Source organism: Phalacrocorax aristotelis, chromosome 6, assembly GCF_949628215.1.
Source record: "Phalacrocorax aristotelis chromosome 6, bGulAri2.1, whole genome shotgun sequence".
NCBI classification, from domain to species: domain Eukaryota; kingdom Metazoa; phylum Chordata; class Aves; order Suliformes; family Phalacrocoracidae; genus Phalacrocorax; species Phalacrocorax aristotelis.
Genome location: NC_134281.1, coordinates 16,382,318 through 16,398,771, shown reverse-complemented (window position 1 = coordinate 16,398,771; position 16,454 = coordinate 16,382,318). Strand labels below are relative to the sequence as shown.

Below are 16,454 nucleotides of genomic sequence, written 5' to 3'. Positions count from 1 at the left end.
TGTGCTTTGATGCAGTACTTACTGTGACTGAGCAACGCCTAGTAAGCTGTAGGGGAATTTGATAGTAGTCATACAGCAGGCATTTTTTTTGTATGACGTTAGTTGCAAGATTGATATCTGTCTTAAGTTACACGCACTAGGAACTTTAATATCAAGATAACAGGAGCTAAATAATTTTCAATGCACCTTAGCCACAACAGCAGCAATTTCAGTGATAGAATTTCCTAGAAAATACTGCGTAGCTGAGGAGAACAGAGGGAAATAAGATATGCTGCTGAGCTTTCTGAAAAAACTGTCCATATTCCCCCTGTTCCCCATCCTCAAGGTTGAAAACAGGCAAAATGCAAGTGTGTTGTCATTGGCCTGTCTAAAAGCTTACATGGTTCTGATGGTAGCAAATAGTCCTCCAAGGTCAGCATCACTCTGATATCTACACTGCTTCTCTGTTGGTTACAGCTAATGTGCAAAGCTATTTGCAATAAAGTAGTGAGACTGAGAGGCCTGTTTGCACATTGGTGCATTCATTGCCATGTATGGTACGGTTTTCAAGCATAGAAAGTAATAAGGATGCTGATGAACAACATCAAATATTTAATATATTCATCAATGACCTGGACGATGGGATAGAGTGTAACCTCAGCAAGTTTGCTGATGATACCAAGCTGGGAGGAGTGGCTGATACACCAGAAGGCTGTGCTGCCATCCAACGAGACCTGGACAGGCTGGAGAGCTGGGCCGAGGGGAACCTCATGAAATTCAACAAGAGCAAGTGCAAGGTCCTGCACCTGGGGAGGAACAACCCCATGCACCAGTACAGGCTGGGGGCTGAACTACTGGGAAGCAGCTCTGTTGAGGACCTTGGAGTGCTGGTGGACAACAAGCTGACCATGAGCCAACAATGTGCCCTTGTGGCCAAGAAGGCCAACGGTATCCTGGGATGCATTAAAACGAGTGTGGCCAGCAGATCGAGAGAGGTTATCCTCCCCCTCTACTCTGCCCTAGTGAGACCGCATTTGGAGTACTGTGTCCAGTTTTAGGCCCCCCCAGTTTAAGAAGGATGTGGAACTGTTTGAGCAAGTCTAGCAGAGAGCTATGAAGATGATCAGGGGACTGGAGCATCTCCCTTGTGAGGAAAGTCTGAGAGGCTTGGGTTTGTTCAGCCTGGAGAAGAGAAGACTGAGGGGGGGATCTCACCAATACCTATATAAATATCTGAAGGATGGGTGTCAGGATGATGGGACTAGGCTCTTTTCAATAGTCCCGAATGACAGGACAAGGGGCAATGGGCACAATTTGGAACATAGGAAGTTCCAACTAAATATGAGATAAAACTTCTTTCCTGTGAGGGTGACAGAGCAGTGGAACAGGCTGCCCAGGGAGGCTGTGGAGTCTGCTTCCCTGGAGACATTCAAAACCCACCTGGATGAGCTCCTGTGCTCCTGCTCTAGGTGTGCCTGCTCATGCAGGGGGGTTGGACAAGATGTTCTCCAGGGGTCCCTTTCCAACCCCTACCGTTCTGTGATTCTGTGATTCTTTGTTGGCTTCTTTACCTTCTCCACTAAATGAACTGTGAAAGAAGCAAACCCCAGAACTCTAATGGAAGTAAAGATGAATTGCGGCAGATTTACCACCCATGCCAGGATATTACCTAAGCTCACTTAGTGCTAATAAATCTTGTTCTTTCCCAAACTAGCCCAACCTTCTCAGAAGTTTTCAAAGCACCTGCAGCCTTACAGGTTTCCTGGAAAGGAAATGGCTTTTTCACTTCTGAAATGAACCCCCCAAAATTAATAAAAATGTACCTGGGTAATGTTTTTAAAGTTTGTTAATCTGTTACTGAGTGGTCCCACATGCACAGCATAGGCTTCTCGTGGAGAAGCCAGTGAAGAAAATTGCTCTGACGATTGAAACGCAAGTTCTCGTTTCTCTCCCAGGAATATACTCAACTGCTGAACTATGTTTTAGAGTTGTCTGGCTTCACTTTCGGAAATACTTTTGGCATGTTCACAGCTCAATTACTATACATCTTGATTGGAAATTAGATGTTCGAATCAATAGTAAGGTTATTAGAACTGCACTGAGTGTTTCACCTGAAGAAGGGTAATTACTGGTAGTTGTAAGTATTTTCTGTTCACAGAATACTGCTGGGTTTTGCTTGGTAATATACCAGAAAACTTGCTACAAAATATGGAAGAAAGTGTGTTTGGGTGCAGGGCTATATTTTTCTGTTCGTTCAATGCATTCAGCGGCTAGGATATAACGGCCTCCTACAGGTTTATCTACACTTTTTTTTTTTTGGTGACTATGATATCCCACTGCTCAGAGCAGGGTCAGAATAGGTGGCCCTTGTTGGGTGTCCTCTGGATGAAATTCCCATGGACCTAAAATGATAATTCTGCATTGATCAGGACAATACGGAGGTAACTGCTCAAACTGGCAAGATTCACATAATGTACGGAAAGAAGTGTTAAGGCAGAGTCTAGTGAGTTTGGGAAGAATATGTTAGTAGAAAGGCTGCTGACAAGCTCACATTTTTTAACTGACAGAACTGAAGCTGTTCTTGGTTATTTTTGTAGTAGTGAGGCATGAGACAATAAAGAAGGAGCATCTACAATTGAGAGGGTAGATCTTTCATTTTCTGTTTAAGTACATCACAATATGGATTTTTTCTGCTCTTTTGAAATTAGATTTTATCTTATTGATCTTATGGCATATAAACTATTAATGTTATAGGGTGAGATAATATCGGAACCTAGTTGGTACTAGTTATAATTAAGGTAGAGCAGTCTTCTATCCCTTTTTGAAATTTGTATCAGTTTGCTTTGGAGAAGAGCAATTTCTAGCAACATTTCTGGTTTTATGTGTAGCAGTTGGTTTATCTGATAAAAATAGAAAGGAAACAATGAAATATAAATGTGCTGCTTCAAGTTTGATAGCTGAAGTGAGAGAGAAACAACTTCAGTCAGCATTTATGGTTAAAGGTTAGTGACCCTCTGCAGCTCAGGAGTTCAGAAACTGTTTCAAACTTTGTTATGCTTATGAATTTATTTAATCTAACTTCAAATAGGGGTTCTAATGAAGACTAATCATTGAAACATAATCTGAAAACTTACAAGGCACATGGAAAGAGTAAAGGTCATCCCAGAAGCTAAGATGGGCACCCTATGCTCCAGATGTTTGAATGATGTTCCTTGAAAGTCTTATTTTTCTTCTTCATTTATTTTCACCTTTCTATCCATCTGTTCCATTTTCCCCTTACTTTCTGTTCGATTCCATTTCCCCTTCATCCATTCTGTTTCATTCACCTTTCCTTTGCTATCTCTATAACAACCTGACTTGAATGAGAATTTATCTGGGAATATCAGTTCACTGAAATTAAAATACCATTTGTCAAGAAAGTTATCCTATTCAGAGATAGATTAGTGAGTAGCTGTAATGAAAGAAGAAGTTGTAAAAGTAAATCAGTAATTTTTTAAAATGTTATTGAGATGACGCAAACATTTATTTTTTTCTTCTCTTGACCTTCTCTATGTTATCTGTGATACTAGTTCTACTAAAAATACCAAGCATTGATATCATGTTTTTGGTGACCGTTTTGAGGTTTATTGGGTGTGATATTTGTTCCATCTCCTTGTTCATGCCCTGTTTTTATCCATGCTGCATTGTGATATGCTGGATAAGTCAGTTAATTTTTCTCATACACATATTAGGAAAGTTATAAGAATTTGTTCCTTAACTGGGGGAACCTCAACTGAACTGTGCCATAGAAGATGAAAATTATTCTTTTCCTAAAGATTATATGCTGCCTTTGACTTGTCTGGGCATGCACATGCAAACACCTTTCCATGTGTAGAGCTAAGTACTCTTAAAATATACACCTTTAAATGGTATAACTCTGACAGTGCTCACTTGGTGTTCATAACTCATTCCATGTAAATACATATAGATAACTCACTATTCCCTTCAGGATAACCACATCTTGGTAAGCATATACTTGCTACAGCAATGATTTTAGCGCATGTTCACTCAAATGAAAATATATTGGCATTTGTATTGAGTGTCATTATAAACTATTAAGTAAAAATAGCTAATCATGCTAATGGTGAGAATCATTGCTAGATAACTGTTCAGTCATTAAAATATTTTAAACATTATTTTTTTCCTCAAAATAAAAATATTGCAGTATTACATGTGGTTTTTATATTTTTGCCGCCAGAGTGTTAAGGAATGTCTTCCATCATGCTTCATCCCTTTGGGGATCTTTTTCTTTTTAAAAAAAACAAAACCCAACCAACCAAAGAACAAACCCAAAAAAACAACACACACACCCCAAAACAACCAACCAAAAAACCCCTCCAAAAACCCAACAAAAAACCTCCCAAACATTTGTATACAATTTCTTCATTTTGATATAATCTGGGTATATCCAGTAATGTCATTTTGGGGATTTAGAGCTTACTTTTTCTGTAGCTTTGTCATGGTCTCCTTCACAATGGTGCTGAGATATTTAAAGCAAACAGTGGTTAAGGACTATTACATAGAAAATGCAGCATATATTTGAGTTGCCTACATTCAGTGTACCAAAAATCATAATTTTATTAGATTTGTGTGGGTGAAGCACATAGTGTACATGTGTATTTGTGTCTACGTCTTCAAGGAAAAATATTTGTTGGTAGATTGTTTGCTTTTTTGTTGTTCTGTTACCTGTAGAGGATGAAGGTGAAATGTATGTAACTTTTTCTTTTTTAAAGAACAAATATAAAAACTGAAATGTTAATGAATAAATCAATAAAGTATCCATCAGTACTTTTCATTTCTGAGCTGCTCTCCTTACCAGGTGTTTCTACCATTACCCACCTTATGCTTCTGTAGCTATTTCTTACATGGGATAAATCTTAGTTTAAATTTATTTCACTGAGGCAAAAATGTAATTGAAACACATTTGGATCAATACAAACTATATAAGAAGCCATGAATTCTTTTTCTACCTCACTAGGTACTAATATCTAGGCACTGGTATCTCCTGAAACACTGTAATAATTTTCCTTCCAGTGAGTAAGTAAATATTTTAGCAGAGAAAGAAAACCATGTTTCTCTTTTCCCTGTATTAATTTCTGTATGAAGAATTTCTTTGACCCTTCTTTCACTTCCCCTCCCCCGACTCATCAGAGTCATGATCTTTTGTATTAGATGTGCACAGACTAGTAATGCAACTACGGTTTCAATACAAAGAAATATACATCTGCAGAAATGCATTGATTTAGAGTTATTTTACATAAAATGCCTTTTTCATACTTAAAAAATGAGGGCTAGATCTGTAAAATGCCAGGTCACTAACATGCTAGACTTCTGAGATTGTTCAAAAGTTTAAGAATCTATTTCAGTTGCTGCGAGGCTTCAGCCTCAGAATAGTTTGTGCTACTTCTCTTTTTAAATTCTAAATGCAAAAAAAAATTGTGGGTCAAGTTAATGTTTTATAATCTTTCAAATTGCAAGGTCTGTTTTTACTACTATTCATACAGTAGAGATGCAGTAGGAACAATTCCACGGAACTTCACTGTTTTGTTTGAAATATTTTTTCAAGGCTTCCCCTCATGTAGCCTGTTGCAGTGTGTCATTCACTGTTGGGTTCTTTTACCCATGTATGTGGGAAGGTGAGACAGCATTTTTTTCAGTTCAGTTCTAGTTTGACTTGCCCAGGGTTGGAACCATTTCAGTTCAGTTCCAGTTTAGGTCCGAAGGGTTTGCTTAAGACCAGCTGTGTTTACATGGGACAAGATTTTTAAAGGTAGAAACAGTCAAATGACAGGGATGTACACACAGCACAGGGCTCTGGGAACATGGACTTCATCTTCTATTTCTTGCTTTTCTATATCAACCTAGGCATCAGTAGTGCTTCCAGTTTTTCATCAAATCTTTGAGACCTGTAACGCTGCACTAAGGAAAAAGGTATGAAAAACCTTCTCACTGGAGTCTGCAGGGGAGATGCAGAAGCCCAGCAGAGGATTGAGGGTTTAGTGAGGCTTGTGCTGTGCCGTGGGTAAGCGATGTGATGAGACAGAGATGTGGGAGAAAAGGCTGTGATGTGCTGCTGCTTTGCAGACCTTGGTGAACACAAATGTTCCCTGTAACCAACGAGGCTCTGCCTTAAACTGTCAGGTTTCCGTTGAACCATTTACTCTGCATTGGCAACCAGAAATATTTTTCTTGGTTCAGTTTCCATTATAGTTCAAATTGTATACCAACCAAAATGAATTCTGACTCTATTTTGATTTATACCCAAAAACTTGATAGAAATGCATACAGTTCTGAAAAGGGAAGCAAAAGTGTGCACAGCTGTCTGCTCTGTGTATCATTAATGAGAGCCTGTACCTCACTTGCTTCATGATACAAAATATTTGGAAGTATACATGTGTACCAGTGCCTGATAGATCAAAGAAAATAAAAGTAATATATTGAATATTCTGTAACAGATCATCCTTTGATTAATTTGGGTTGTATGCCTATGAACATTCAGGTAGATGGAAAAAAAAAAAAAACAACAAACAAAATGAAAAACCAAACTATAAAGGGTTACTTCTTTAGTTAAAATATTCAGAACTATGAAGAGCCCTGAATAAAACCTTAGCAAGGGTATGATGTCTTTTCACAAGAGAATGTCTGCATCAAACCACTATTTGAATTAAATTTTTCAAGTAGCTATGTTTTAGTGCAACCCCTTTTTTTCCTTCAGATCATAGTGGTAAGGGACAATAACTACTACAGGGAGATCTGAATATTATTAAGAGGAAAAAATACTACTGAATTGCTGTCATTCAGTAAATATTACTTCTGTAATAGCAGAAAAATCTTGTGATTATGCACCATGTTAAGGTAGTATGCACACTTCAAATCTGCTAAGTAAACAAATTTAATCTCTATTTTTCTAATTTTATATTTGATGTGATATTTAGAAATTCCTTTTTATTTCAGATGGTTGAAAACAAGATCATTATTAGGAAATACCTCCTATTTTAATTTTAAGAAAGATTTGAAAAGGGCTCCTATGCACAAAATATGGTCCAGCATAAAAACTGCTTTATTTTATGTTCTTTCAAAAAACAGTATTGGAATGGGAGCTGCAGGGTGCTAAGCAGTAGAAAAATGACCTTTTAAATTTTCTTTTTTACTTATTTATTAGTAATTGAGCTGTTTTGAGAGTTTTGTACCACCAATCATGGATACTGAGATGCTGAGGATTTAAAAAACTTGGTCTTTATTTATTTTTTTTTTAATCTGGATCATTTATTTCTATTTTATGAAGTATTGTACCAAGTATCATGTGGCGACAATGAATTACACAATTCTCAAACAACCCTGTTGTTATACTGGAAGAAGCACTTGGATTTAAAGATGTAATTTGTTATTTTAAAAATACAACTTTTTTCTTTTTTCAGCGCCTTGTTGAAGCTGCCGAAGATGCTTACCTGAAACATGAGTTTGATGCTGACTTACAGGTAATTAATAATTATTTTCTTAAGTATTTATCATCAGCGTATACTATAATAATTTGTACAATAGCTTGCTTGAGGAACTGCTGTAGAGAGCCAAATGTGTGAGTAATAGAAGGATGCTGATTACAGAAAATGGAATTAATGAAGGGTGGTTTAATATTTGGCAGGTTACGCATTTAGTGTTTGTATGTTGGGAGACCAAGCAGGTGAATTTTACTCTTTTACAGATTTCATTTAAATTCCCTGCATGTCTGCTTAGGTCACGATTTTTAAACACAGTAATTAGCAGCATGTTTTGTCGTTGCAGTGTACTGGCAAGGAATTCTTCTATAGAGAGTTGAATTTGCAGATGGGGTGGGACCCACGGGGATGGGATTAGTATGACCTTGATTTGTGCAAATGGTTTGTGTTTGGATCTGAGTCTACAGCAGACACCATTTTTCTCTTGCCTAAGAAACCCTTAGAGCCATACCTTTATTGTCTCAAAATGTTGCCTTTAGGAATAACATGGGAGGGAGAAGCACTGTGGCAGCTCATAGTTAAAAATGTTTGAAAGAAAACCCGTTGCTTAAATAAGATACATAATTAAAAAAAAGGTTAATTTAGAAACTAAGTAATCTAAGCTAAAATGGACAGTTAATAGAAAATGTTACTTGATACTTAAATGAGTAAATATCTCCTTACTTTCAATGAATTCTTATATTCTTGGTTTCTTGAGTGCCATGTAAGGTGGAGTCTTGTTTACTTTGTCTCTAGCTATCTAGATTTAATTTTAAAGCCTTCTGTGAATATATGCCGTATGTCCATTCAAATTTTGAGCTTAAGCATTAAGGGAAACAGAGACTTTTTCTGTATACTTTTTCCCATACGTGTATCTAAGAAATACACAGATCTGTAAGTTCTATTTTCAGATTTTACCATGGTTACTTCCAGTAATTGCAAAACATTTCATTTTCATTACAATATGATGCAAATTACTGATTTCTGTGCAGAAAGGAAAAAAAAAACAAAGTGAACTTTTTAGAGCTAAGGATAAAAAAATTGGGTTTAGAAGGCTGTGATACTGAGCTATGTCATGCCACATTGGAGTAAGGATAGTATGAACACCTTGAAAGTGATAATTCATATTGTTGTATTCAATGAATTCTGGCTTCTGTATTCGAATGCTTGAGAGTTCTATTACTTTCCAGACTTGCATAGGTGTGCTGCGTTCTATTTTTTTGAACTTTAAGCCTCAGACAAATAGAAGCTATTGTCTGAATAAATCAGAAACACATTTTATAGAAGATTTTTTAGAGGTCTACAGTATGCGCTTCTTCACTGCAGGATAGTTCTCACTTTGACAAAGTCCTTCATTTGCTGAGGCTTTGAAGATATTAACACTTTCAGGAAACCAGTTAAAAGCCATATCTGTCAGCAGCATTAACAGGACAATCAAATCTTTTTGTAGAGCTCTGTTGTTTATTACTGTCATGGTCCATTAAAGCTAATCAATTGTTAATCCTGGTTTCAGCGACCCCTTTGCAACCCTTGCTGGGTGATTGTTGTTCTTTATCAAAAACCTCATAATACCATCTGCTCAATGTAAAATAATGGCCAGAATGATTTGATAGTGTACATTCAAGTGGAGGGGGACAGAAGGCTTATATAATATACAGTGTATATAATTCTGCTATCAAAGAGGAATTTTTTGGCATTCATATTACCTTGGCCAGTGTGCGGAAGACAGGATTAAATGCTTTGAATTAGTGGTATGTGATACACCACCACTCTGCGCTCTTTGTGTGCAGATATTCTGGACATTCAGAAAGCACATAAAGAAAGTGCTTTTGTTCTTTTTATTGGTCCAATGTCACCTTCTATGACTTGAGGACAGTATAGATAATATTGTGTCAGTACATAAAAACGATATAAGGGAGAAATAAAATTATATTAATATTTTTATTGACTGTGAAAAAACACCAATTTAAAGAAAAGAATAACTGAAAGAATTAATCTTTTAGACTGCTGGTATTCTCTTCAGCAATGCTGAAACTATATTATTTGCTTAGGCTAGACCTGATCCCTTCTGGGCATTTTTCTTACTGACATTATTAGGGTCATCCTTAGTTATTCTATAGGTATTCTAATCAATATACTCTAATGCTGTATAATGGTCTAAGCATTGAACTATCTATCCCTGGACTGAATCTATTGACACCACCAATAAAAACCTTGTAGTTATAAACATAAATAAAATTCCCAGTGAATTGAAAGAAATAAATCAAAATGGGTGATACGATGCTTAACTCATCAGCATTATATATTGCATGTTTGAGTCATGGCTAAACTAAGAATCAGTGAGAGCTGACTTTAAAGATTTACCCTGCAGTATTTGGGCTTTAGGAGATTCTTTTTTCTGTTAGGAATGTGAACCAAGAGCTGTAGTTTTAGCAAGTTGGAGGAAATGACCTTCTGAATGTTACTTATACTTGAACCTTTAACCCAATCCAGGGTTTTCTCGCCTGGCAGGTTTTTCAAGTTATTCTGTTATTCAAGCTATTCTGTGGTATTAAAGACTCTTTTCAAATCGTTGTTAAGTGACTTTACTATTTTTAACCATGCCTAATAATGTATTTGGTGATATGAGATAAATTACTGTTTGTATTGCTACAGCAAGTTGCCTTGTCACAATATTTCTATAGTCTTAAAGGATGGCTCATCTTGCATTATACAGGATATTGTCTCTGTGCTTGCCTCTGTTTAAAATTAAGTATTTCCTCTTAATTTTGTGGCTTTAACACGATGAAAAAAAACATCTAGGGGTCAAACACCAAGGACAGATCCAGCAAGAGTATTGGATGTTACAGGCTTTGAAGTGATTCTATAACAATCACTGTAAAAGTGATTCTACAACAATCTTTTCGTTTTCTACAACAATCTTTTAGTTTTATTGACTTGTTGAAATTTGAAATTTCAAATAATTCGTAATCATGGTTGTTAACTGAAATATGGCCTCCTGATTATTTACTTACTTTGTTCTTGGGAATGCGTTTCCTAAAATATCAACTGACTTGTTATGATCCACAGAAACACTGTGGTGGAGTTTCTGTTCAGACTCCTGGAAGAGGCTCTGAAGTGGAAAAGTCTTCCCTGGAGCTGTTATATTCCTAAGATTTTGTTGCATATGCAGCTGATACAACCACATAGATTTAGAAGCTTTCTCCTCCCTACACATTTCCTCAAACCACTAGAAACTGGACAGATTTTGTTGTTGTTGTGTAAAAATACACTGATGTGACACCCAGCTGCTCTTACGCAGTTACTGGCGAGGTGGTAAAGCATGTGTCAACTGCAGTCATGTGGTCTGTGTTGGCACCTGAGTCCCCTACAATATCATACTATTTACGTGACTGTATCTGAGCTCATAGGAGAGAAATGCGTGGAGTATCGTTACCTTGTGGATAAAACCTATTCTAGCATTGTATTATTTCTGGTTTTCCGTAATGTCAGGAGGCAGATGCTCATCAGTGGAACTGATGCTGGTGTTGTCAGTGGAGCAGTAAATGTAACTTGCATTTTGTTCTTACAATCTTTAAAAAAAATAATTTTAGTATCGACAAAGATTTATAATGCTTGGTTCCCACCCAGGTTTCTGACTCTGGCTCCAATGACAGGGGGAAGTCATACAAAATTTCGTTATGACTGCTGGTTCATTTGCTGAACAGTTTCATTATACACATGCATTTGCAGGTAGTTCTTTTATTTTCTTTGTGTTAATTAAGTTCATTAGTTCACTTGTGTTATATTCTGGCTGAGTTTTCTCTGCATGTGTGTGATGTGATGATAAAAAAGCAAGGTTATTTCTTTTTAATAAAATCAAGGGTAGTGCATAGTTGATGTCACCTGAATTACTAAATGTTTTTGGATTGTTGTAGTTTCACTTTCTATATAAGATAGGAGGGGTTCAAGTGCAAGTAGTTTAAGATGGTTGACCTTATTTTAGTTTTATGTCACAAGACTAGAAGAGGATTTATCGAATAGTTTTTAGGCAAGGATTACTTTCTTCTAAGAATACTCTTAAAGTTAATTTAGTGGGATAAAAAAGGAATAAGGTATAAGGCTGCTTTTCATGATTTTTTTTTTTTTTTTAAATCTGTAACATATGGCTGAGTCTGAAGGAAGATGTTTTCAAAACTACCAGAGTTAGGTATCTGTCTGCCAGACTTTCCTGGCTGTTAACTCCTAATTGCATTTTAGGTCCGTGAAAATCTTGTCCTTACTCTTAAGGTCTATATGTTGGCTATAGAAAAAATCTTGTGCAATCAGTAGATGGATAGTTAAGGATTTGCCAGTGAATAATGTAGTTGCAGGTGAATAATGTAGTTTTAAAATATATATTTAATGATTTTTGAAAGTCTACAAAAGCTGAGACTTGAAAGTTTTAAGGAGAAAGGAAAAATAGCCAAAGAGGGCCAGGGACCAGAATTAGTCCAGTTCATAAACTCTACAGATCTGGGTCTAATCCTTTAACTGTTAATATTACTGGATAGTTTATTGTTATCTTTCAAGGGGAGCTACGTGACAATTAATAATTTTGTAATTCAACTGCTAGATATAGAGCTTAAATATAGACATAAAAACATAATTTAAATTGCTGCTACTTTTTTAAAAATTCTAACCCAAATGTTTGTTTAGTATGATGATACCATGCGATAAGTTTTAATGCTGGATTGTTAAATGCTTAGGTATTTAATTAAAATTTAATCAAATAGATGGTAATTACATTGATATCTGTTACTGGAAAAGTACATGGATAAAAGGTAACTGAGAACAGCTATTCTACATAATCTTATTAAACTCCTATTATAACATATGCATTACTTTCTTGTTAGTATTTCAGAAGTCTGTTTGAATATTTATTATCTCACTAATTTTGAATGAGACATACAATACCTAGATTTACAGTCTCTTGGTATTAATATTTTTTTTGGCAGTTAAAATAATGTCCACAAGACTCAAGTTAGCTCTGAAAGGGTCCTGAACATCCACAATGGAAAAGGAAGTCTGTTGGATGTCAAGCACTCAGAAGCAGTGATGAAATGACTTTTTGAAAAGTGCATTTAAAATAGCAGTGGAACATCTGAAGTTTGATGTTCTTCATGGATTATTTATCCAAGCTGCTCACTTTCTAAATCAGAAATCAATCTTTCTAAACTCCAAGCCTGGAAATCTAATATGAGATCTGACAGCCTAAATTCCTTTTTAGAGTATCTTTGAAATATTTTGCAGACCAAAGTGCTCTCAGCTACATTTGAATGGGATATGGACAGTGTACCTGTAGCTTGTAAAAGGGCATGAGGAAGAGGTCCTTAACTAGCACCAATCTAAGCTTTTCTAAACTTTTCATTGCCCTGTGGAACTCTTGCAGAAGTAGCTATAAACCTTGGTAACATTATAGTTATTCAGTTGTAAAATCTGCCTCTGGAGCTTTTTCCTGAGGTGCCTCGCACAGGACCTTCTCTCAAGGGGCTCGTGTTTGCGACACACTTGTGGTACTGCAGCAGATTCTTGTGTATGGTTATGTGCATCCAACTGAATGCATAAGTTTGATACAGCTATGATATACAAATGCTGTCAGACCCTGCAGAAGTCTCGTTTTTACTGGGTTTTCTGAACAGTTTGAAATTTTCAGTACTGATCAAATGATAAGGAAGATCAAGGAAAGACAGTAAGCATAGAATTCAGAATGTTGTTAAAAACCAACAGCAAAGCCCCAAACTCTTAAGATTTACACTGCAGTTTGAGGACTAAGAAGAAGGAAAAAGGGAATAAAAGCATGAACATCTAGTGAGTTAGTGAGCTACACGGCACAACAGGACATACTTAAATGATAAAAACATCTGTTAGAGTCTTTATTCTGTTTTAGTTTTGTTAATTTTTTTCTTTCAGAAAATTCTAATATACTTTTTCCTGAAAGAAAAAGAGAGCTTCAGATTTTTAGTTCTTAGTTCAGTTTTATTCTTGTTGATTTCTGTGAGCTCAAATTAAGGACTTCTCAACTATCAACATAACAGAACTGCAATAAATTGACTTCCAGATTTTTAACTCTAAGGATAAGCCCTTTCAGTGGAGAGTACTCTAGCTTGTCTACTCTTTCCTATTTAGTTGCTGAGGTTGGGAAGAGGCAAACAGAAATGAACTATTGAGATATCAGTGAATTCAGATGTTACTGGTTAAGAATTATCTAGAAGAGATGAACATGTAAGCTAACCTTCAGAGGAAGACTTTCACATCGCTTTCACTCTGCGTGCATGGCAGGGATTATGTATCAGAAAGAGAGAGCAGAGTGAAAGAGGGACCGTGCACCTTGGGTTATTTTAATCTCCAAGCTATTATCTGTTTTCTGTCTCTGTGGTAAGCAAACAGAAAAAGAGAACAAGGTTTTACGAAGGAAGAAGAAAAGCCATGGCTAGTGGTATTTTAGTTCATCTTCTAATGATGAAGATTAACGTCTTTGTTGTTTTTTTTCCGCTTTCGAATTTTGCAGAATCCTTTTGAGAATTGAGGGAATTTTTTTGCTTTGTAAAACCATTATGATAAGTGGATAATTTTTATTACTTTCCCCCCTTCCACACATGTGTCTTTATAAGAATTTCTAAGTTCTCTTACTACAAACAAATCAAATGTAAATTACTAGAACAATTGCATTTTTATGCGTGTTCATAACTTCTGCTGACAAGAAGTGAATTTGATAGCCAAGCACAGAAATGCACGGAGTTTATCTGTCTCGAAGTAGAGATGCAGGAGTTGATTTTTCAGCTAATTTGTGATTTCTCTGCTGTAGATAATTGTTCAGCATATTGGGGCCATTCTGCCCTATAAAAGGAAGCCATCAGAAAAGAACTGTAATTCTTTGCCTGTTTAGTTGACTAGCTATTCTGTCTATATAGGGCTCGACAGCAAAGGAACTGGCAGCTCTGGTCTGAATTTGCTATTGCAAATAATGTGCTCTACTTCTGAGAAAATTTGTCATGGAGTTCTGGAGAGTCGTTCTTCTCACTGCACTTATAGGACTCATCCTTTTGGTACGCTTAACAGGTTATACTCATTAAAGAGCTATCAGAAGTAGTTTTCAGACAGTTATGGATTTATTCCTGCCTACCTCTCTTGTGATAGCAATCACTGTCTGAAGCATGAGAAGCATGTACTGAAGAACACACTATAAATTCAGTTCTACCCATTTATTATGGACACAGTGCTTTTTGCCTGATGATATCTGCTGTAAATAATCACAGGAACCTGAAACCTAAAATTGCCAAAGAACTGTATGACTGAGCATGTAATTTTGTCTTCTTGAGATTTTTCCTTTTATATTTATTTGTCCCTTTATTGTGTTTGCTTGTGACCAGAAATGAGAAGGAAATAGTTTTCTCATCCCATGAGTGTTTTCAAAATTTCAAGTTCTCTGATTAAACATTGAGATACCACAAAGCTTTTCCTGAGCAAGACAAACCTCCACTTCAGAACAACTCATAAACAAGTAGGTGGGGCTCTCAGCTATGATATGAAAAGCCTACTCAAGTTGCTTCTCTAGTGAATATTAAATTATTTCTATGATGTGAAACAACTGCAGCAGAAGTGTTTGTGAGACTATCAGCTCAGAAATGCCTGATGGATGGGGCAGTTGCTTTGGATCTCAGAGGATCTAGACTGAGTTTCTGTTCTGCTTGATTCAGAGCATGGATTTGAACTGAGTATAAGGCTTTTCCTCTCCGGTACAGTTCTGCAAAAAATAAATGTATTTTCCAAAACTAAGAAGAGTCACAGGTCAGGTCTAACAGCAAGAACAAGATTGAACAGAAAGTATTTACATGTGTATAGTACATACATAGAGTTTTTCCTTTCCCATGCTCAAATCATTAAGTATTTCCAGGCTGCTTTTTTATGCTCTTTGTGAGCATCTCATAAGAATGAGAGACATGTTTAAAAGAAAAAGAAGCTGAGATTCTTGCATATTCACATGAATTCACAGGTTAAAGTATAAGTAAAACAGAAGTTATTAAAATAGTGATAAAACTTGCTGTTTGCAACATTGAATTCTTCCTTTTATGGTTTTTGCAAGACAATTCCTTAACTTATTCCAATAAAACAGATAGAGGAATAAGCTAGTATTTATCAGAGAAAGGGATAATGATGTACCAGAAGGAGCCGATCAAATGAAAACAGATATATTCACTTTCAAGCAGTGAAAAAAAAAAAAAAAAAGACATTATTAAATTAACTTTTAGTAGAAAATCATACCAGTACTTAATGCTGCAGCTTTGAAATTAGATTGAAATTTGCCATATGAGGCTGGGAGTCAGCGTAAGCTTGCAAGAATTTCTCTTGAGTCTTCAAAAAAATATCCTCTTTCAAAATGCCCAGCATTCCTTCCAAAAATGCCCAAACCAGAATAGATTCCGCCAATGTGATGGCCTTACCACACAGTCAAAATAGCACATGATCCATACATGCCACAATTTATAATTGAGGAATCAGTGACTTTCCATGCTTTTCAAAGTAGGCTGTTGTCTGGGAGGATGAGCACCTTCTGGCCACCAGGTCCACTGGTCTAGGCAGGGATGTAAAAGTAGGCAGAACAAGTTAAACAAAGCAAGCGGAAAGTGATGTTTGTGAAAGGAAGACTCTGGAGGATGCAGAAGAAAGCAGAAACAGTACAGTAAAAGGTTAGGTGTCAGAAGACTGTAAAGTGTAGGAAAGAAGGCTTGAGAAGGAGAAATAACTAAACGCGTAAAAGCAAAGCTGTTAAGTGTTAATATCTTTGTGTTTCAAGAGTACTGACAGTAATCTTTTTGCACGTCTCTCTAAAACTATTACTTTTGCTTATAATGAGGCTAAAATGGAGAAACCATTTTCAGCTACTTTTTAAAAAAATAAAAGAAAACAAAAACCTCTTTCCTTCATCTTCTGTGTCAGGTT

At 36.2% G+C, this 16,454-nt stretch overlaps 1 protein-coding gene across 2 annotated transcripts in view; it reads left to right on the top strand.

Moving 5' to 3' along the window:
* The window catches only part of CACNA2D3 (calcium voltage-gated channel auxiliary subunit alpha2delta 3), a 486,549-nt gene that overhangs the window by 138,361 nt on the left and 331,734 nt on the right, over positions 1-16,454 (top strand). For both annotated transcript variants that reach the window (XR_012661052.1, XM_075096179.1), the window contains exon 4: positions 7,437-7,496. Coding sequence is in view for 1 of the 2 variants with exons in the window: in XM_075096179.1 (XP_074952280.1) it covers positions 7,437-7,496 (60 nt within the window). In the remaining variant the exon portion in view is untranslated. The remainder of the gene's footprint in view (positions 1-7,436; positions 7,497-16,454) is intronic.